Source organism: Macrosteles quadrilineatus, unplaced genomic scaffold (genome assembly GCF_028750875.1).
Source record: "Macrosteles quadrilineatus isolate MER2022 unplaced genomic scaffold, UCM_ALF_1.0 Scaffold_9__3_contigs__length_116548681, whole genome shotgun sequence".
Lineage (NCBI taxonomy): Eukaryota > Metazoa > Arthropoda > Insecta > Hemiptera > Cicadellidae > Macrosteles > Macrosteles quadrilineatus.
Genome location: NW_026542602.1, coordinates 6,224,963 through 6,247,860, shown reverse-complemented (window position 1 = coordinate 6,247,860; position 22,898 = coordinate 6,224,963). Strand labels below are relative to the sequence as shown.

At 35.3% G+C, this 22,898-nt stretch overlaps 3 protein-coding genes across 4 annotated transcripts; 1 reads left to right on the top strand and 2 right to left on the bottom strand.

The window, feature by feature from the left end:
* Positions 1 to 55: 55 nt before the first annotated feature.
* LOC129004274 (cationic amino acid transporter 4-like) lies at positions 56 to 14,221 on the bottom strand. 2 transcript variants are annotated; one of them, XM_054432790.1, is made up of 11 exons: positions 14,147 to 14,221; positions 11,671 to 11,825; positions 11,221 to 11,469; positions 10,646 to 10,813; positions 9,685 to 9,807; positions 7,389 to 7,556; positions 6,574 to 6,824; positions 5,670 to 5,885; positions 4,984 to 5,215; positions 4,409 to 4,570; positions 56 to 4,009 (listed from the first exon to the last, which is right to left on the bottom strand). In XM_054432790.1, exons 2-11 carry the CDS (start codon positions 11,816 to 11,818, stop codon positions 3,822 to 3,824), a joined length of 1,905 nt encoding a protein of 634 aa, XP_054288765.1. In that variant the 5' UTR covers positions 11,819 to 11,825; positions 14,147 to 14,221; the 3' UTR covers positions 56 to 3,821. The 2 variants fall into 2 exon arrangements, with proteins under 2 accessions (XP_054288765.1, XP_054288766.1); XM_054432791.1 differs by having other exon boundaries at positions 11,671 to 11,822; positions 14,147 to 14,208.
* Positions 14,222 to 15,906: 1,685 nt separating this feature from the next.
* On the top strand, positions 15,907 to 20,183 carry LOC129003191 (NADH dehydrogenase [ubiquinone] 1 alpha subcomplex subunit 13-like). The gene is made up of 4 exons (XM_054431469.1): positions 15,907 to 16,119; positions 18,474 to 18,624; positions 19,227 to 19,434; positions 20,054 to 20,183. Exons 1-3 carry the CDS (start codon positions 16,026 to 16,028, stop codon positions 19,432 to 19,434), a joined length of 453 nt encoding a protein of 150 aa, XP_054287444.1. The 5' UTR covers positions 15,907 to 16,025; the 3' UTR covers positions 20,054 to 20,183.
* Positions 20,184 to 20,599: 416 nt separating this feature from the next.
* On the bottom strand, positions 20,600 to 22,816 carry LOC129004481 (sperm-associated antigen 8-like). The gene is made up of 4 exons (XM_054433082.1): positions 22,700 to 22,816; positions 22,052 to 22,205; positions 21,621 to 21,784; positions 20,600 to 20,827 (listed from the first exon to the last, which is right to left on the bottom strand). Exons 1-4 carry the CDS (start codon positions 22,766 to 22,768, stop codon positions 20,654 to 20,656), a joined length of 561 nt encoding a protein of 186 aa, XP_054289057.1. The 5' UTR covers positions 22,769 to 22,816; the 3' UTR covers positions 20,600 to 20,653.
* Between the last annotated feature and the right edge of the window lie 82 nt (positions 22,817 to 22,898).

Genomic DNA, 22,898 nt, shown 5'->3' with positions numbered 1-22,898 from the left:
AAGAGGTTTTCGATTAAGGAAAGTTTTTTAGGTTACTTTTTAGGAAAACACTGTGTAAGAAATATTTTTTTATTTCCATCTAAAATAATATCTTTGGTTCATTTTATATTCAATATTTGTGCACTAGATTAATTGTGCAGTGTAACACGTAGGTATAATCTAAATCCATATTCTAAAAATTATATAAAGGTAGGCCTAATCAACTAAGACTAACAAAACAACATAACTTTGTCCGTAAACAACTATTGCTACTTGAAAATTAAGGTCTTAAAAAATATACTATTGTATTATTAGGCCTGGAGGCTAACATTTAAAGCTTAATCAGTGTACATTTATATTTCCTAGCTAACTATAAAATATAATAGTTTACAGCCTTTTTGGAATCTTTTATAGTAGAGTTAAAAATGTTTAACAATGTCTTTGATATTTTATGGATACATAACCTGAATATATTAAATCTAATAAAATAACATAACAACTTTATTTTAATAACACCTTATGGTATCTAGAGGAACAAAACCAAACATTTTTATTTTGTGGTAATACTTTGTCATTACTTTGCTGCTGATAGTATTATCTTAAAAGTATAAGTTAAAAGCATTCTGTCCTGATTCTGTAACAGAAAAATACCATCCTTCCTGATTGCAAAATCCAGTTTGAAAATAACTTATCAACATAAACGCCACAAACTGGTGCAACTTATATCAACATTAAACTTTTTAGTTTACGTTTTATAAAATACGTAACAACTACGGCAGTAAATTATATGTAAATGCAGTTCTGGTACTTCTGAAAATAGACACCAATATTTACATTCCTATTACTAATTAGTAATAACACCAATACCTTAATAAAATACTGTAACAAATAATTAAGTTAACATTAAATAATTCAATAGTTTCTATTGATAAATCCAACATGTCCAATTGAGGAAAGGTCAGTAAAGACCTTTTTTGAGCTAGATGTGTTCATTCATATAAAGATACTTGAGGAGTAGATTGACACCAATATTTTTAAACATTTTAGTTTTTACAACCAAGATTGAGTTATTTGAGTAGATTTGTTTATTTTTTTAGACCAATTTACGATAGCCAAAATTATTCAATTATGAAATTAATCATTCAATTAATTATTTGGGAGTGAACTGTGAATGAAATATAAAATATGTCATTGCTTCTCTTTGTCTATCGTAGGATAACATTTTTTATAAAACCGTTCTATTTATCCTAGTACAAAAAATCCATTGATAGTACCTGTTGATGATATGTAACTGTTATCATTAATTTTTCGTTTGTGATAAAAGTTGGACTATAATTTACCAAAAGGAAGCCTGTATGAATGTTAATGTCATTTGATCAGTCGGTGCTCTCAACCATACTATTTCACTGATCTCCAAGATGCATTACAATTAAAATTAAACAATAAAAAATACAACTCACAGAAATTGTATTATTCGATTAAAAATATTCTGTTTTATGTTGTATGTCCAAAATGAATTGCTCTTATATTCATACATGTGTTATATGCTTCTAAATGGGTTAACGGCAAAGTAAAAAAACTAGATTCTTGTATCTTAATATATTCTTCAAAATTAACTTACTGTGTAACACAATATATTTAAATAAAATTAGCAAAGATTAAATACTTTTTAAAAAACATATATAATTGTTGTTGTTGTAACACATATAACTGTTTACATGGTGTGTGGTAACTTGAATAATTATTACTATATTTTTTACTACCTATTGAATTAAAGTGGTAACTATCACACACTGTTATAGGCCTACATCAATTTTACAGAAATAAATTTATAATCTATAAAAATAAAAAATTCAGTATAAAGCCAGGATATTTAAACAACACAACCTTAAATGTAAAGACATGTTTCACTGTTACCAATGATTATCAATGATTAACGTTTCTTTCCGTATTCCACCATAACTTCTACATTATCCTTACATATTTAAAACTTGATAAAATATTTTACTGGGGTTCTTTCAAGGAAGTCTATTTTCATGATTGAATTTGTAATATACGTTTGCTGTATGAAGAACTTATATTAGCCACTTTTTATCCGCCCTCCCTGTTTAAATTTTTTGTATTCTGGTTTAAGTCAATGCCTAAAAATGTTCTAAGTATGTGGTTACAGATTTGTACAACTAACCTACTTGCACTGCACTCTACATTCTAAGTTACCAGTGCTGGAAGCTTTATACTCATTCCTATTTAAATTTTTACAGTTCTGTTTGACACTTTACACAAACCTTTTTTCATTTGCACTAGACAATGTTGCTTAAGTATTTTGTTTTAACTAGACTTCCCTTAATACAGGGTGCGGCAAAATAACCGATCTATTTCCTGCAGCACACTGTTCAACGACAGGTCGTGTGAGGCTGGTGGGGGTTGGAAAGCCTACACAATGCTATTATATGTAGTCATAGAGCAGTGGTCACCTGAGCAACGTGTGTTTGTTATTTAGTCGTTTAAAAAAAGTAAAGTTAAATTGACTCGATAGCTAACACATGTTGCTCAGGTGACCACTGCTCTATGAATACAGATAATGGTCATGTAGGCTTTCCAACGAGCCTTCCCCCACCACTCTCAGACGACCTGCTGCTGAACAGTGCGCTGCAGAAAATGGATCGGTTTTCTTGCCACATATATAACTTCCAATAAAATGCATTGGCGTTTGAAACATTACCTATGTTACCCAAAGTGAAGGATGACGTATAATTTAGTAGCCTATTAATTGACTTATTTCTATAAAAAAATATCAAATATTTCCCAGATTAGGGATTTTTTTCAATAAGAAATTTATTTCTCTATGTGAGAGGCCCATATGTTTATTTTCTAGATAGCTTGACCTACTCATAAAGCTGGGTTTGAGCCATTGAGTCATAATATTACGCAGCTAAAAGCATTGGTGATTGACAGGATTTGAACCAGATGGCTTTCAGACAAAACGGTGTGAGACATTAGTTCCGCTTAACCATTAAACCTCGTCTTGCTCCTTTACAGTACATTCCAAGTGAGTTACCATTAGACTTCCCATTAAATTTAAAAATTTGAAGCCAAAACATGTGGTACCTATTGAGATGGTCTACCAACTGACAAAATTCTGTGTCAAGATACTTACACGGACTTACGGTTATACTTTCAGAGATCGTAATTACATTTACAAAGATATGTTTGATTGAAGGAAATAACAAAAATCCTTCAAATAGACACATTTTGTCAAAACATGCATATTCTATCTTAGAACTTGATTTCACATCCACTTCAGAGTGGGGTGATTCAGTTAAAGTGATTATCTTGACAAAATAGTTTGGAAAACATTTCTAAAACCAGTACTTAAAGGTTAACGTCCAGCAAATAAAGTAGAGAGACATTTTTAACTAACGCCTTTGCCTCATAGATTTTAGCCTAACTAAACTAAGAATGTGAATCGCTGGTTTCATCTGATTATTAAGAACTACAGTGGAACCTCAATAGCAAAACCTTTGATTACAAGTGTCGTTTTCAAATGCCCTTGATTTGGTTTCCCTTGATTGGACCCCTAATCACGTTTCTTTGCAAACCTCGATAAGATTTAAAAATTTAAGTCAGATTACTCCAGACTTGTCAAGGCTCTCAGCCAAATTAATATTTAATTGTAGGTTGAATAACTTAAATGAATTCCCTTAATTCATCTCTTCGGAAGGGTGTGAAATGTAAGCATATTTCACTAGAGAACTTAAAATTCAAATATTCTGACTTCCAAATTCCCATCACTGATGAACTGAGGTTTACTTTTGAGTTGTGGTTTTCCAAGACCAAGACATTTATTGGGGCAGCTCCTCCTCGTCTACGATGGGTTTGGTGTCTTCTGCTACCGACCTCCGCTTAGCTGCTCCAATGGAGCCCCAACGGATTTTTCCTGCCTCCCCGGAGCCGAGCAGAACGGAGTATGAAGTGGCAGTGTCGTTCTCCTTGCTGTGATGAATCCCGTACAAAAAGTAGACTAAGAGACCTGTGAATATCAAGTTATACATTATATTGATAAAAAGAAGTCAAGATGTTCAGTATCCAACTGAGCTAGTTTGAATCGGAGACCAACTGTGTGTTCCTTTAAGTTCTATTCAAGCAGATTTTCTAGGGGCAATAGTCATATCAGAGTATTCAAAAACATATAGAGTGAAAGAGAATTGATACTCCCACCAAGTTTGAATTACATTCTGTGAATTACATTAACCCTGTATATTACTGTTGCCAGTTGACAGATGTTTATGCAGAAGTGTTGGGATGTAGAAAATGTGGGACATGACTTAGTGAGTGTGAGCTAGCTAACTTGGCTGCCACGATGCTCAACTTTAATTTACAAACAACCCTTGTATACCAAATTTGTTTGGTTGAACCAAACGGAACTTACCAAACGCCATCCAGATCATGAACCTGAGCCATGTCAGAGTGTTGAGATGCACCATCAGTTGAATGTTGGAGAGGATGCTGATAGCAGGGATTAAGGGGACCAGGGGAACTGCAAAGCCCAGACCGTTCTTGTTCTGCTCATGAGCGTGGATGATCACGATACCTGAAAGAATTTCGGTTAGAAGAATGAAGGATTGACTAGAAACTTGGAGTGGATACTCAAGCTTAAGCCGTAGCCAGTTTTGTAATGAATATGAAATAATTTGATTGAGCCATTAACAGAGTATCCTGCTAAAAATACTGCTTTAATCACACAGAATTTTTAATCATTTCACACAGAAAGGCCTACTCACTAATCAGTGTAATCCATGGCATTTTTATTTCTCCATCAACTATCAAGTAGATTGAAACACTAAGAGAGAGGCAACACACTTTGTGAGGCTCATTAAACTAGATTCTCTTTGAGAAAACTGACTAAGCTGGTCTGTGACTCAGTCAGTAACACAGAATTGTGGCATCATAGCAGCTGTTTTGTAATTGACACTATATATTTCTGGTTATTTCACTGCTACTCACAAGCAACGAGGACAAATATGAAGAACACAGTGATCAGCACCGTCCACCAAGAGTTGAGCTGCTGTTGCTGATTGGTCCAGTGAAGATGGAGACACAAAGCAGCGCAGAAACAGCTGAAGATGAATACGCAAGCGCTGACTGCCGCACCCGGCTCACACCGGCCGACAACCGGCTCTAGCCACGAGTAACCTGTTCTCAACCGGCCTGCCGGACCAACGCCAAACTCTATCACCTGGTAAGTCATTGTAAATTTTGGATATTAGTGTAAATCATTTAGTATCTGTGTAATGTTTATTCGGGTTGGTACGCTAATACTTCCATACATTTGTGGTACATGAAAGTCTACTGTACATGCATAATATGTGTAGTTTTGTAGTATAATCTAATTTTGGACTTAAGTAATAGGACATTTTTTCAGAGAATCTTCCATTTGTATTGAAGCCATCATAGGGTTATTCAAGAATGAATATACCTTAATATTACAAGGACATTACTTGGCTGGTCTTTCTCAAGACATCTCTTCCACTTTTGTACAAATTCAAACTGACTGTCTTTTCCTGTAGATATAATTTACAAGAGATCAAATATCATGTAAGGTACACAGTTCAATTGGTACACTCAGTCATTACTTGAAGTGCTCCAATGTAAACCAACTACCTCTAAAAACAAATTACGAGATGATTTACCCCGGATGACGGAGTCCCGACCTCGCTAAGTGAGCTGTCTTCCCTGAGCAGCGGAGTGACCTCGGGCCTGTACCTCAGTATGATGACAGATGCGCTGACGATGGTGTAGGCCAACAGCGTACCGATGGACATAAACTCCACCAGCTTCTCCAAGTCAAAGAAGAGCGCGATCAAAGCACTGCTTATCCCCGACACTGCGAGGTTGATGATCGGAACCTGCATTGATCAAAAGTATCATCAGTTTGATCATTATGATTATGTTTCAATATAGTGGTGCATATTTTAATGTGAGATTATGATGACCAAGCACCTGCAAAATTTGATAAGCTCTGTCTTGTTGATCATTTTCATTTACCATTCATTATATTGAGACAGTGACAAGATGCTTCAAATGTTGAACCAATTGCAAAAGCATGAAAACCGCGGGCCTGTGAGGATGATGGGTTAGGACATTTGTGTCAAACAATAACCAACTTATTTAAATTTAGGTCGATGACCAGTTAATGGAGGTCTTTTACACAAATACAATAAGTATAATAAGTAGCCGAATAATTCGAAAGATTTCATGGAAGAACCTAGAAGAAAAAACTGAGCCTTATCCAGTGATCCTCACTCCTCAGTTGAAATCGGTAGCAGGAGCAAGGGGCTCTAGTAATCAGATGATTGCTATTTTGATTCCAACACATTTTAAAAGTGAAAGTGCAAAACTCTAAATCCTCTAACCCATTCTTCTCTTAAGTCCATGATGCACTTTGGCTAGCAGTACCATTGACTATTGGATACTGAAGTTGTATTAATAGTCAAAGGCAGTACGCATGATTCAAATAAAAAATTAAACATTCTTATAATTTATTTCAGTGTTATTGCCTACAGGCAAGTACAATTACAAGCTCTGATTACTAACCTGGGTGGTTTTATTGACTTTTCCGAGAAAAGAGAAGATAAGCCCGTCAGCAGCCATGGCGTACATGCATCTAGGCAAGGCGAAGAGTGAGCCGAGTAGTGTTGTAGTCATGCCACACAACGCTCCCAGCGTGACGGCGTAGCGCACCCAGGGTAGGTTGAGAGTGGTGAACGCCTCAGGCAGGGCGGCCGTAGGGCTGATCTGATCGTAGGGGACCATCAGCGTGAGAGCAGCACCCACCAAGATGTAGCCTACACAGAAAAATGTTGTCACAAGAATGGAATTTGCCTTGAAAACAGCTTAGTATTTTTTTGTGTCCTACCATCAAGTCTGACGCTATAGGCTCTAGCCTAGAATCGTCACATTACTCCAGGCTAAGCCTAGAGGGTCGGAACATTATCACTTAAATCAAATCCATCGGTGTTTGACAGGAATGGAACCCTGGACCTTGTGGAATAGTCCTGTGCTCTACTACTAGACCAGTTCATTCAATGGACAATTTCTTTTTAGTCTTTAAATTTCACCAATAAGATTCTTTTTGAAATTAGAAGGGCTGAAATTCAATCCTATTGAATGGTCTCTATAAGGCGATAGCATTGGGAGTTTTGTTACTTTGTCAGGTCAAAAAGACTATTACATGTAGAACATGTGCACAATATGATCTTATAAATAGCAAATACTGATTTTGTGTACTATTATACTGCTCGACGTTGTGCTGAACACAATATTGCCTCTGTAGGAGCAGAAGCATTGAGAGGGGCGCTCTACCTCAACTCTTATGGTGCCTCAAGTCAGATATCAACCACTCCACTTACCTATGCAGACTAGAGTCATAGAGGTGATGGTTGCTATAGGAATGGAAAAAGCTGGGTCTCGAGCCTCTTCTCCGGAAGTAGCAATGCTGTCAAAACCAACGAATGCGTAGAAACACGTTGCAGCACCGGCCACCACCCCTGAGAATCCGTAGGGTAGGAAACCTTTCTCTAAAAATACAACATTTGCCGTTAAATTACAGTTGTTTGATAACAATGAAAAAAGTTGGGTAAAGAATGGTGAACAGTAAAATGTTGATCTGTGTCACCTTTCAATCACCATTGCATGCAACATACTTTTGAATTGTTCAAAACTGGACAACTATCGTTTATTGAGCTTTGATAAGTTATTGAAGCTATAGAAAATATATGAACTTTGACCATAGTTGGTTACAGAAATTTATCATAGGCTACATGCTCCATTCATCTCTGTTTTTAAATGTACCCCGAGTGTCTCTTTAATCTTCGCATGCATGAAGTACTTATCCCTGATTTTTTTACCACACCACTAAATGTAATCCATTATATTGGGATGTAATAATAATAACTAGTGTACATGTTGCTCGAATTCGAGCAATTGCAAAGTATTACAGGAGTCATTTCAAAACGAATAACAGTCATATTTACAATAAGTTTAAAAGAGTCAACTCAAAGATTACCGGTGTGTAACTCATGGAGATACTCACGATGTATATAACAGTAATCAACATTTCCTGTAAATATTGTATCATATTATATTGCTTTTTAATGTTTTCTACAAACATTTCCTGACTTATATCCATATAAGGTTGTCCATGTTTATCTTCGTTATTGATAAACCTAAAGCGTTCCGGCCGGTTTTCTCCTTCTCAAAATGCCTCGCTGTACAGGCAACACAGGTCTTTGCTAGAGGGCCAATTGAAAATGAAAAGTCGTTTTGGGGTAGTGTTAGGGCGCATTTGTAATCTAATAGTTGAGGTTGCCCAGGGTCAGGTACTGACTGTGGATGAGTTCAGCCTATTACGCGCCACTGTTCTGTAGCTGCGGGCTATCACAATACGCCTCCTGACTGTTTCGTTGCCGTAGCGTCGAAGGCATTAAAAAGTTACAATCATGCTAACACGATCCGTTGACACAAAACAACGATAAATACACAAATTTAAGATACAACCTTAGTATGGTTGTATCTTAAATTTGTGTATTTATCGTTCCGTCTTGGGGGTTATGTTGACACAAACTGAATTGTAAATAAATGTACTCAATGCGTTTCATTGAATTGAAAAATAAATATCAGCAATTAAATTATACAGCTGATCAAAATGTAAACAATGATGTTCTCCATAAGGATAACATGGGAACTTTCAAAGCCACTGGGGCAGAGCCCAAGGGACTTTTTCAAAAATGTAAGGCCAGTTTGCAAATCTACGTGACACGCTCTTTCCAATGAGACGTCAATGGATAAAATCGGTTAAGAAATGGCGGTGGAGTTCAACCGACAAAGTTTCATGTAGCGTATTAATTATATAGATAATATATCTTTATTGTCGTTTGGTAATATAAACATTACAATAGACAAGGTCAACATGTTTTGTTACATATGTTATATAAAATATTAAATATTCCACAGAAAATGTTAAAATAAAGTTAAAAGAATCTTAAAAGGATAAAGCATCAGTAATAATAAAAACTTTGAAATTAACAGGGAAAATACCATAACACGAACAAAGAATCATCAAGACTGCTTGGCCTCACATTTAAGCGTTGAAAAATCTACATTCTGCAAAAACTCCTCAACTGAATAAAAAGCACGACTTGTATATGTATATACCTCTCATCAAAGAGCAAAGGTATGGAATCAAAATATAGTTTACTGATTTTCTATTATCTTTGTATATTCAATTAACTAACCTAATTTCAGTCCCTTCCAAAATTACTAAGGGAGATTCTACAATAGTTTCCTGGTCAAAAGTGTTTCATACAGTGAGATTCTCAGAGACTGTTTCACATCCCAAAGAAGAGGTGGAAAAAATGGTGTGGTTAAAATAATGTTAGAGCTGAAGAAGAACACACTCAGGGTATGGTGAAGTTAATGAAGTTATTAAAAGTTGGCATGCCAGATAACTTCTTTATAAAATAGCATGAATAGAAAGTTTTGTTTGGATGTAAGGCTCTAGCCAGAAACCGTTTTACATTACTTCAACCTTTCTACTAGAGTATTGCAGCATTATCACTTAGATATCATTAAATTCTAAAAATATTAGGACCACTCTGCTCTACCACGCTACTGCGCTAGATCAGGTCCCCATTGTGAGTAACTTACGATCTAGAGTCCAGTTGTCGATGTTTGCGTAGGTGAAGCCCACTGCGATGACTAGTGTCATGACTGCTAGGTTGACAAGGGTGAGAAGACTGTTGACAAGAGCTGATCCCTTTACCCCAATAGCTGGACATAACATTGTCTTTGGTTTATTGGATTTAGGAAACAAACAGATGTGTAGTATGTTCGAGATTACATGTGAACAAGAACAAATTAGGACTTGTAAATCATTGATTTAAATAATTAGAAAAGACTAGTTCTGTTGTAAAATCCTATGCACATGATATTTATTAGTTTTACGTTAATGGAGTTTTGTTACAGCGAGGCTTTGACACTTTTCAGTAATGTTTTGAGAAGAATTGACTTCAGCTGATTGATATCAAATGATAAGGGGGTTCTAAAATATTTGTTTTTTACAACAACAAAATATTTCCCACTTCTAAACCTATGTTACTTTACCATACCTCGCATCTAGGGCAGAAAATAAATATTTCTCTAATGTAGTAGGGACTAGTGTAAAAAAAGCAACTCACTCCAACCATTGATATTAGAAATAAACTTAAATGTAGCTCTAATAAAAAACCAATTTGGTTCAATTCAATCAGCTTTGTGCCGGTATAAAATTAAGTTGGAAAAGAAATGTAATCAAAGAAATATCAAATAGGTGTGTGCGTAGCTGAAATTTTTTTTCTGGAAGTTCCTGAACACTTTTTATGTCCATGGGGTGTACTACATATGTTCCACTACATATGAAAAAGTGAATGTGTTAGTCAGTTTTGTTATTTTTCAGTAAATTCTCGTCCCTGTAGTTTCTACAGTTATTTTCTTCACTTGATAACACACACAGACTGTCAGAAACCACAATGTGTATATACGATCCCTAAATTGATTGATTGAACCTCTAAAGCAAATAACAACTGCGCACCTTTTACCACACAATTGTACATACATCGTAGTTACTCACCCAGGATGCAAGTGTAAGAGATACAAACGGCAAACGCAAGGAAGTCCGGGTAGCGGCCGAGCAGTTGTTCGTGCAGTTCTCCTACAGTCTCGATGGTGTAGTTGCTGATAACACCTCCTAGGATGGAGTCTATGTATCCACTCCAAGCTCGGGCCACAGAGGCAGCTCCTGAAATACACAGAGTAATAAGATTAGTTGTCTGGAGTATTACTCTATGTCTTTTTGCTGGAGGACCTTGATCTACAATCGAAAGTGCCAGTTTGACTCTGAAAAAAAAATCGTTAGACTTTTAATGGTTCGAAGCTGTACTACGCTTACTGGTAATTGTGGTTGGAATTGAGTATGTATACTTTATTTCCCTGAGTAATTTTTGGAGGAATAAACATTATTTCATATACTAATTGTTTGGTTAGTAAAAGTGAGTTTAGACTATGTTAAGCATAACACAAATCCCCAGATGTGCAGAAAACAAACGTAGGGTAAAAATAATAGGATTTTGCGCTAATCAATAACTACCATACACTTATGTAATAACATCTAGTTTTTTATTATGATTTTGTTTGTATATCGCTTACCAATCATGTGTTCAAGAATGATATTCCATCCGATGACAAAGGCCCAGAACTCTCCAACGCTGACGTAAGTGTAGATGTAAGCTGAACCAGCCTTTGGCACTCGTGTTCCGAACTCTGCATAGCACAGGGCTGCGAGCATGGATGTCATGCCAGCCAGGATAAAAGACAAGATAATGCCAGGACCTGCCAGATCTCTGGCAACTGTGCCAGTCAAGACATAGATGCCAGCTCCCACCATGTGCCCAATACCTGTAAACAATATAGAATGTGATATTAAGACAGTAAGACATTTCAAACGTCAGAACATAGTGAGTTCTCAACATGCATCTGGTGCTTTGTTCACCTATGACAAAAACATTCATTTAACAGCATTGTTTACTTACTTAACAGTATTGTTGTTTTACTACTTTACAAGACGAGTAACGGACCAATGATTAGACTAATACTTACCCAGCAGAGTGATGTCGAAAGTGTTCAGACAACGTTTTAATGGAGTTTCCATGTTGTCATCGGCAGAACTGAGCTGTTTAGTTCTGTTCATTTTTGTGCAGAAGCCTGAGAAAACATGGCCCAGAATCTTGTGCCTGGCCCCTGGCATCTTGCTGCTATGGAAATAACAAAATACCGGTATTAAAATGTTTTATATCGTCAAACGGTAAAAATATGTTGTAACTAATTGAAAATAGATTCATTCCATACACAAAATTTGAGAAACATACACATGTCAGAAAAATTGTACAAAGGGTGTCTTAAAGTTTTTTATAGTGTTGGTCCATTACAAATTCCCTTTCTTCTCACCAGTTAGATGTTATGTGATATAAGGAGTTATTTTCTTAGGTGGTCTAGCAGATGATAGTAGTACAAGGCACCTTTGTCCGATTTTGTGATGGGAGAACAACGTTTGTAGCATTCCACATGTTTTCTATGTTAATTAATACATTCATCAAGTAATTCTATTAACAATTATTACTAAGCTCACTATCAGAATGTTAAGATAGTCTAATTGTGACACCTCCCCCATTAAGGAGCTTTTGAAAAATACTATTTATTCACAGTTCAGTAAAGCAACTGTGCTGCAGGGAAACAGGGAACATTCCTTAGAGAAATACAGTTTGTGTTGGGATCCAAATAAAAAAACCTTTCGTTCATCCATAGTCTATGGTTTATCCTCTATTTTACACGGCAGTTAAAAGCAACAAGGCAAATATAGAGAAAATGCCACATAAAAACTCTGCATAAAACGACCAAGATAAATGCATGACTTAGTCTAAATTGAGACTAGGTCAAACCGTTCCGGAAATGCCACAATGAAACGGAAATTTTATATTCAAGAACGAAGAAAAAGAAACAACTAGTAACATAGGTCATAAAGAACAGCCAACTTGTACCAGTTGTACCCCTGACAGGTCGTCTGACAGGGCTATTATAGCAGGTAACGCTTTGATGTTATTGTTGGACCATTGATTATATATCTTAAGGGAGATATATAATCAATGGTTGAACGATGAAAAATCGATCGCAAACGCCTTCAGCAATACGTTTAGTAATAAATCAAAATTTAGTAATTGCTTCAAAGTTTAATTTAAAAAAAAATTAGGTGATGAAAACATCAACTTAGCAATGTTCTCATCGCATGGGATCTGGGGTTAGGTACAGTAATGTAATAATTTGTCGAGATTTTTTTAATAAGGGGTGGTACGATATTAAAGTATTTTACATCATATGAAAAATACTTATTGCAATACGTAAATTTAAATACAGATACTTAAAAGATTCTGGATGTATTGCAGTTGCAATATGATTGCATTGTTCTTACCTATTGTACAAACGTATAGGTACCTCGAAAATACATTTTTAAGATTTAAACATAAAAATTATGTTTAGTATCACATATTAGGCTAATTAGGGATCACGTGTTTAGTTTTACATAAAACATAGCCAACACAAATGCACGGAAATTAACAATTAAAATTGCATTAAAAAGTATTGGTATTAATAATGCTAAAAAAGATTTTAAATAAGTTAATATCGTGTTACACCAAAAAACGGTTGAATATTTAGGATTTAAAACAGCATATAAAACTTAAATAGGGTATACAATATAAATAGGTTAACATACCTTACGTCGTCAATCCTAAAATTGATAATTTTATAATTTTAGGATTGACGACGTAAGGTATATTGTCAATAATCAATCCTTTGGAGGCTATGATGAATGGATTAAATATACAATCGTACTCCAATTAACAATTAAATAAAACCTCAATTACTTGCTCAATTGTTGCTTACTAAATAGTAAGACGGTGGAAAAATGTTTTATTAAAAACGTAAAATAGTTATAGTAACGAAACTGATGTAAATGTTACGCTAATCCATCTTCATTTGTTTAAAATTTTCAATATAAAACCAAAGGCCCAACTAAATTTCGCCGTCCTTAATATCAACTGTAAAAAGTAAGTAGGTGTTTAAGTACCGATATTTAAAATAAATAAATAAAATAATAATGTTTGTTGCTCCAAATGTATACAGTAGATTTTCTTTAAATACAAATACAGTAGGTATACTTTAAATTGATGTCCAAAAACTTCCACTGAATTTAATTGATCTTGCGTAGTCTACCAATTGCCAAAAAAATAATATTCTTTGTTCCTATTTCAACTAAAGCATAACCAATATTATTTTCTTCATGTCATATTTTCTTCATTCACTAATTATTTTCTTGGCCCAAACCTTATGGAATGAACACCTAAAGCATACAAACGCACAAAAATCCAACAACCTTATCCTTTTACTACTAGCCACCATATGGTAATCCTTGATGATTTTCAGAAATCCGTTTCGGTCAAAACTTCAACCTTTTCATACTCGTTTCCTGTTCAGGACCAGAAAATGACCTTATGTCCTAGGATATAATATGAATACTCACCTGTTAGTAGATTATCTCAGTGATAAGATGTTTTATCACCCGCCAGGAATGGTGACTGTCAATGGAACCGCCGGAGTTTGCGCGGGAAAGGATGATCGATCAGACAGCCGGTGCTAAAAATAGCACCCATATGGATAATGACAATGAGGCGATTGTATTGGCAATTTCTAGAGTATCCTCCTGGAATATCTAATCCACTTCTTTTAACTAAGTAAAATTACAAATTCGTATTAAGTAAATGTTGAACGTGAAGTTATATTGGTAGACAAGTGGTCGGTAGATGAAAAAGTTTATCCAACCATGCAAATCCTACTATTAATCGTCTTGGTAACCGAGTGGTTGTGAAGCTCGTCTTCAAATCTGAAGGTCAATAGTTCCAAGTGAGATCATTGCTAATGTTACCTAATAACAAAACAAAATGCCGATGGTAGAATGATAGTAACATGACAAACACGTCAAAGTAAAAAAAAACTAATAAAATTAAAACATAATAAATATGATACAGGGCACAAATGTGGTTCGGATTCCACTATAAACTGTAGGTCCCTTAGTTGCCATTAGCTGCATGAGCTATTAGTTAACAGCTATGTCTACAAGGACGGCCTTTGTCACTTACAAGACTACAAGATCCGATCGCACCACTTATCCTACACTCATTTCCATTCATACTTGGCTTAAAACTACTTTGTATGAATTGAATGGTCGCCATTTCATCGAAAAGTATTAAAAAGTATACGTATATATTTTGTTAATCTGCTTATATTATAGTTTAATAACTAGTTATAGTTAAAAACATACGTATCAGCTGACGCATATTTATAATAAATACAGCCCTTCAACTAATGTACTTAGGAGAGGGCTTATCAGAAAACTGATACTTTTTCCTGGGAGTTTCTCATCAAGTAATTTCATTTAATTAATGTGGTTGATAGGTGTGTGGCTTACGGATACTGTCTTTGACACGCTCTTCGCTCAGGTAGATATTTGCGAATAGGAAAATAAATTTACCATCTTTTGGATATACCAGTTACATTGGGATTAGAGTAGTGTACTGTTTAAATGCGTGAATATGGACTTGGGAAAAGAGCTGTGCATTTATTATTATTATAATGGGACCGGGGTCATACTAATAATATTCTGAATAATGTACTGTGCAAGAGTAAATATGTTCAACACTAGTCAACCACATACGTAACATAGTCTACAAAACGACAACCTTATTTTTAAAATTGTTTTAGCCAAACCGGCTTAACTCTATTACTCTATTTATAGCCAAAGTCAATGGCTGTTTTTCATCTTAACGTTTTATTATGCTTATCAAATTTACTCGCTCAAGCGAAAATGTGTATTCTTATTCTCATAGTATTCTTCATGTATTCACATTCTTATTCTCTATAGGTATTATCATTCTCTTCTTGCCTTTCCATTATCATTATTCCATCAGAAAAGGGAGTTAGGGATTCACAGTCTTCCCAAAATAAGTGAAATTGTGACAGGAAATGACATCACTCAATCAATGCTGTCTATATGGTTATTTTCACCCTTTTATTATTAACCTTAATTTAAATAAATAAAAAAAGATCCTTCGTTACCTAAGTTCACCCCAAGAAGGCCCGGGATAAATTTATAAACTTATATTACAGTCGTGATATAATTAAAATTGGGGAGCTACATGGCAGTTTAACCAAACCATCCTTTATAACAACCAAGAAGAGAAGAAAACAAGTTTTTTACTACTTTTTCTTTTTATTCGTCCTTGATGGAGTCTTGTTACTAGGCTCGTCTGCTTAGTCAAATTGTGGCCCAAGCTTTAAATGTATAATACCTTATTATAAATTAGTTAATTAGTTAGGAACCACTTTATAATAGTCGTTTAAGTATGGCTACAACAGCGAGAAAGCAGGACATGCCTCCTCCTGGCGGGTTTCGACCAATAAATTATGAAAGAATCAAAGCTAGAACCTATTTTTCAGGTAAGCCTAGCTTACTACCTATCTATTTTATTCAGGGATAATTTCTGTTGGTTAAAACATTGAAGTAAATCATAATGCTCGAAAATAAAGAAACTTAATTTTCCATTAAATAAAAATCAGTCATATAACTAAACTTAATATGGTGTTAAAGTTTAACTTGTTAACTTAGTCTTGTTAGATTAAAAACACTCCTTGTTGATAAGGCCTTTATAAGGCCTAAATTTAGCCTATAACACTTAAGTTTGAAATGGTGATCGTCAATCAACCTAACGAAATAGCATTGCATTGTTGTGGTTGGCAAAACTTAGTCTAATATGTGTGAGGTGGGATAAGTTACAGCCATATTTGTGGTGGGAGAGGTAGGCCTAGGCCTTTCTAGGGAGGTAAGTTACTGTTCCTTGTCGCCATAAATGACCTCGAGCTCAATGGTATGGCTCTAGATTGCGGACGACGCTACCATCTTCTCGCCTGGGGCATTCCCTACCCCAAGTTAGCACTTGAGAGGGCTGACATTCACTTCAATGAAGCGAAACACTGGTTTGTGGCTAATAAATTAAAACTGAATGAAGACAAGACGCAGAGACTTATTTGTACTCTCAGTCATAGGGTTGCCATATCCCCGGATTTCCCCGGAGATTACAGGGTTTTGACGTTCAAAATTTAGCTCCGGGGGATTTCTGCAAAAAGTGGGATATCTCCTCTTTTTTTACTGTCAATCAAAATACATTGTAGGCCTATAACGACACTTTTGGAATAAATAAAATGTTTGTGTTCACAAATATTGTTAGTCTAAACTTATACAATGACTGAAAAATGAACTCTTGTACTCTCTATTAACATATTTTTACAGTTTCTTGTACAGAAACGGTATTGATTAATTAACATAAATAAATGACGTTACTGGCCCGAATGTCAATAGACGTAGCCTAATATTAGTAAGTATTTTATATAAATGTTTATGACTAATAGTCCGTAACAACTGGTTTGGACGTTGACAGTTCCATTTAAGTATTAATAAAAACGTGTCTACTTTCAGGCCAGTGACATAATTTTTTTTTATGTGTATGACCCATACCGTTCCTGTTATAATATTTATTTGTGCTATGTAGGTATACAACTTTGCTAGCCCCTACATTTTTAGGCCTATTTAGTGTAGTGAGGGCCGTCAGCTAAAATCTCCCCTTTTTTACAATTTACCATTATGGCAACCCTACTCAGTCATCACGTACGAGATGTAACCAGTGTAACTTAAATCTTCTTGGTTTTTCATTTGATCCAAAACTTGCTTGGGATCACTTAACTTAAACACATCCAAACAGTTTGTATTTAAAAGACTGTCCAGGGTGATCCACCTACTTCGGAAGTTGACTAAGTTAGGCTTGCAGCTAAGAACCTTAACTTATTTTCTTGTAGTGTAAACTTATCACGCTCTTTTCCATAGTATTTTAAGCTAGGTTATGGTCTCCTACTCTGGGGCCATGCACCATGTCAAAAAATTCTCAATTTACAGAAAAAGCAGTTCATATTTTAACTTTTAGTAAAAGATTTGACCATTACAAACCTCTGTTTGTTAGCTTCTGAATTTTAACCATCTACATCAATACATTTTTATGTCAGCAGCCCATGTGAAGGCAAATCTACACAAATTCCCTACAAGAAATACTGTACATAGCCATAGTACAAGACAACTCTGACCTGGACATAACTTACCCTTCTGCAGTGTCAAAAACCAAAAACTCATTCCCAATGCTTGCCCTGAAGATTTACAACCATCTTCCTTAACTTCAATGAAAAACCAAGAGGAAACATCCTTTTGTACTGCTCTGAAGAATGAGAGAAAAGCCATAGCCATACTACAGCCTACAAAATTACCTTAATGACAAATTTTACAGTACACTCCCATCAACCGAGGTTGTTGGGACCGAGACTACTTCGGTTACCGAGAATCTCGGATAACACTGAGGTGTCTTCGATTCTAAGGTTAAGTTTTAAGGTACCAACTACCACATTAGGAAGTCAAAGACTTGTAAAGTAGGCTATGTTTTAATAATAGCTGCTTATCGTAAGGGATACATAACTTAGTGAATACAAAATGATCAATAATTGATATTTTAATAGGAAATGTATTTAAGTAAGACAGTGTTAAGTTATTAAGGGAAACAATAACTCAAACACGCTTAACACTTCTTAAATTGTCTAAGAAAAACTTTAACTACAGTATTTAAATTATACCAAGCCAACACTTCAGGTTTAAATAAAAACACAATAAAGTGGATTCAAGTTATTAAAGTATCTATAACATTTTTTTTTTAGTTTTACTTGAACTAGGCGCATACAGTTTGAACAATTTTCAGGCCCTCAAATGTTCCTTGGCTTTTTTGGAATAACTGCTGCAGCTTCCTACCTTTATATCAAGGGATACAAAAACCAGATCCGGCAGCAGGTTGAAGTGCGAAGCTCACTATTTGCTATCCTACCTGTGATGTTTGCAGAGCGAGATAGAGCGTAAGTCTTATTTGTAAAAAATATATTTTATTTTGTGTGTTTTTCATGCCAATTGCCAATGATATTTTTTAACGTTTTGAAAGGGAATGGTCCGAACCCTTAAGTTACCATTGAAGCTGTTAGGCAAAACTAACATTAACTTAGATTAGAAGATAATTATGCCATTGTAATAGCTAATAGCATTCTTAGGTCTACGGTACTGATTGAGATCAGCTTGTTTTGTATCTCACTCAATAAAGACAAAAGTGTGAATAATGTACTGAACTCGGTCTATTTATAATGAGGTTTAATACCGTAGTGACTTAGTTAACTGCTGATACCATAAATTCATATAATTATTTTTAGAGGAAATTTTCAAAACAGAAACAAACTTTAGTAAAACATTTATACAATAAAAATAAATAATGAGTTGAACTTAACTTAATAGGTATGTATTAAGCCTACAGTGGTGTATGACTCTGGGGAGAGGGATTTTTTCATAGGGAATTTCTCCCTAATCACACCTATCAACCTTCTTAAACTCAAATATTCTACAGACAATAACTAAGTTAACTGAATAAACTACAGTTGTAGCTCATTCTGAAGGCTCTTTTGTCTAACAGATTCCTCAAGCAGCTCAAGGTCAACCGAGATCTAGAAGCTGATCTGATGAAGAACGTTGAAGGTTGGGAAGTAGGTACGTACTACGGAGAGCCCATCTACAAGACCAAGGACCCCGACTACCTCATAGAGCCTCGCATCCGAGAGTACTTCATCCACAGCAGCTGGAAAGACGCTTCAAAACGTATCGACATCCGTCACGAGGGCTAGGTCAGTGAGGCTTCCATAAGTTAGTGATGAGTGAGTGAGTGAGTCAGTCAGTCAGTGAGGGCTTTGCCTTTCATATATTTAGATTTTATCGATTTAACTATAATAAAACCCATCAAATCCGCAACCACGGGACTGTGCTCCTGGCTTCCTGATACTACCCGATGAACCTAAAACCGAAAACCTATTCTAATAAAACTACACTCTATGTGTTTGCCTAATCAATAATCGTAGTTAAAATCAGTGCTTAGCTGTAATTTGTAAAAATAGTTGTTTAGAGATTACGTTTTCGTTTATAACCTCTCATATCCACTTTTTGTGATACAACGACTCTGTATCAACCACTCACTCATTGTTTAATCAAGTAGATTGTTCTTAACAGCTGATAAGTTGACGTTTGAAGTATTACAATTTTACTTCTATTCCCTCAATCATTGAACCTCATTGGTTCCTTAAGTTATTTAAGTAAAACAACTATGCTGCTAAGTAAGTAAACAAAGCGTCAAGTGATTTTTTAATTCTAAAAACTGAACAGAAAGGGCTAGTTTAAAAAAACCAGTACAATAACAACGTAGGTAAAAATTATTACCTTTGAAAAATAACATTATTTACCATTTTTCAGATTTGAAGCCTGTAAACGTAGAAGTACAAACCAAGAAAATTTAGAACTACTAAACATAATCTTGAGGGTTCTTGAAATTAAGAAAACAAATGTAAATAGCCTTCCTTGAATTAAAAATGTTTACAAAATTGTTCTGTATATTTTTTTACCTATTTATATCATTTATGTTTTTGAATTTAAGTTAAATTTTGTGATGGTCAGTTTATTATATTTATTCAAGTGTGTCTGTATTCTGTGGTTAATCATCCCCTATTAATCCTACAAACTGGCCTGGGGTCTTGGGAAGACAGCAGCGTAAACAAATGTTGCTCCCCCAAGTAAAGTTCTTTTTTAGTGGCTACATCCCACCTCATGTAGCAAAGTTGGAGTCTCTAATCACTAAGCTAGAAAGTCATTAAAATACTAAATATGATAAAATGCTAATACAAAAAACCTAGGTTTACTACAAACTTTATTTTTTCCTTTCAATGGTATCTCCAAATAATTTATTACAAACATACTACGAATGTAGCATTCAATTCATAAGAGATATATAACATTCAAATTTTAACAAATTTTACCGAGATTTAAGATTGTTTGATATTGGTTTTAAAAGGAAGTTCAATGAATGTCAGCTGGGTCGTAAAGCAGTTTGTCTATCGGTGTGGTGAACCCAGCGTATCTGCGGAACTGATGTCTGGGGTGGGGCGATCGTGTAGCGCCGGGTAGGGAGGGCAGCTTCTCCCTCCATACGCTCACTCCCTGGTCTAGGTAGAGGGGGTATTTCTGGTGCAACTGTAAAAAAAAAAAATAATATATCATAGTGATCGATAAGATGTTTTATCTGGTGTGTTTAAATACATACCTCTTAAACACAAGTTGAACAGCTGAATAAATACATATTTTTAAAAGGTTGTTTCGATCCTAAAGTTAAAATTTTAGAAACTGGACCTAACTGTCTTTGAACATTGATAACAAAGAAACAGCTGATCTTAGCCAGTTACAAAGCTATATAATTCATTCAATACTCATCCCTCACTCTGATACTGAAGGTATCGTATCCTTCGCTTCTTTCACACTACAATTGTTGTCGTCCAATTAAAAACCATTTGAATTTAGGCTGTTTCTTAAGTTTCTTTCACACACGGTTTCTGACTGTACGGAAAGATGTGTTTGCAATTGACCTTCAGTTCATCAACAAGCAGTGAACAGAAAAATTTAAATATGATAAATAAAATCTAAAATAAAATCCATTGGTGCTGGCCGAGACCTTGGGGACCAAACACATAGTAGGTGAGGAGTAGAAAGGCCTTCATATTATACTAACTGTAATTATATTTTTTACAACAACACATCATAGTGCAGCATATTTTATGGCAAAGATGTGTGTTGGTTGATTGGATGGTAGCTTTTTTGACCAGGATCAGCTAGTTCAAGCCTTCCTTGTGTATATGTCTAAAATTATGGTAAGTCGTAGGTTTGAGATAAATGAAAAGAAACATTTGTTTAATTCCTGCCCATTGTGTTGAAGTAAGAATTGCACCTTGGTCCTCTTATTAAATTTAATGTGACTTTTTTTCCAACAAACCTCTGGATCAGTCTTGATAGGCTCAGCTTTAAATCCTTCCTTTACGAAGGTTCCGCTGTAAGTTGTCGTCGGCTGCTCGTTGGTCTCTGGTTTTGATAGTTCCTCCAAGATCTGTTTCTTGGCCTGGTCCCAAAGCTCTTTCTTTAGCATCTGTTTTCGAATACCTGTAAATAATCATTAAAGATCAAAGTTTCTGCTGTATATTAACAAAAAAATAATATTGAAGTGTAGTACGCTTGATGGTAACTGTGAAAATTTCAAAAACTGCAAATGTTATTCCCATAGAGAATCTGAATACATAAATTTTTGTAGCATCCTCTTTCATGTAATTGTTTTGATCAGATTTTGTAAATGTATCTCATACTAAACTTAAACTGTATTACTTATTTCATTTAAAAAAAAAAGTTGAAAGAAAAACACAACGGCTGTACCTTCTCCACTAGGTGCTGAAGGCCGATCTCCTGTAAATGTGTCTTTGGTTGTGCTGGACGTCATGAAAGGTTCCTCAGGCCGCAGTCCGAGCAGCCACGGACGACTGTCGTTGCCGTATCCTTCTTCTTCACTCCGCTGCTTCTTACCCATCCTCTGCAATTATTACATAGGTCACCGAGAAGTAAGGTACAGAGGAAACATTCAATGGAGTCTAGCACTAGTCGCAACTAATTCCAACACCACCTACTTCTACTAACCCCCCTCGCCATCATGTAATATACAACGCTCACGCTGGAGACCTTGTGCCCTGTGGGATACAAACTTCCGCACACTACTCGCTGCTCTGGCTCTTTGCTCGTCACACGTATATTGCCCTAGCACGTACATCATGCTAAAGAAGAAAGCGCTCTTTTGTCCCGTTTCCCAAAAGCAAGTTTCTTTGTACCTTTTCTCGGTGCATAGGTGGATGTAGTAGTCCTGGTTAGTTCTTTACCAGTTAATGTCATTCAGTTTTGTCAAGTTGACATTATGAGAAAAGCAATACTCGGTACCTGTATTTTGTTTTCAATTATTTAACTCCCAGTCATGTAAAACCATATCAAGTGGAACCATATCAATGAATAAATGTATTTAAAAAAAGTCCATACCCCAAATCGATTAGCTGATTCAAGAATCCTGGTTGTAGTAGTTAATAGTAATGTTTGAACCCTCAACATCTAAGTTTAATAACTTTCTTAACACTTAAATTTTGTTTCAAAATTCTCTTGTAGCAAAAACAAATATTACTTGAAAGCTTTTATTCATCTCTAAAATGTTTAACTGTTGTTGACAAAATGTACCCTCAAT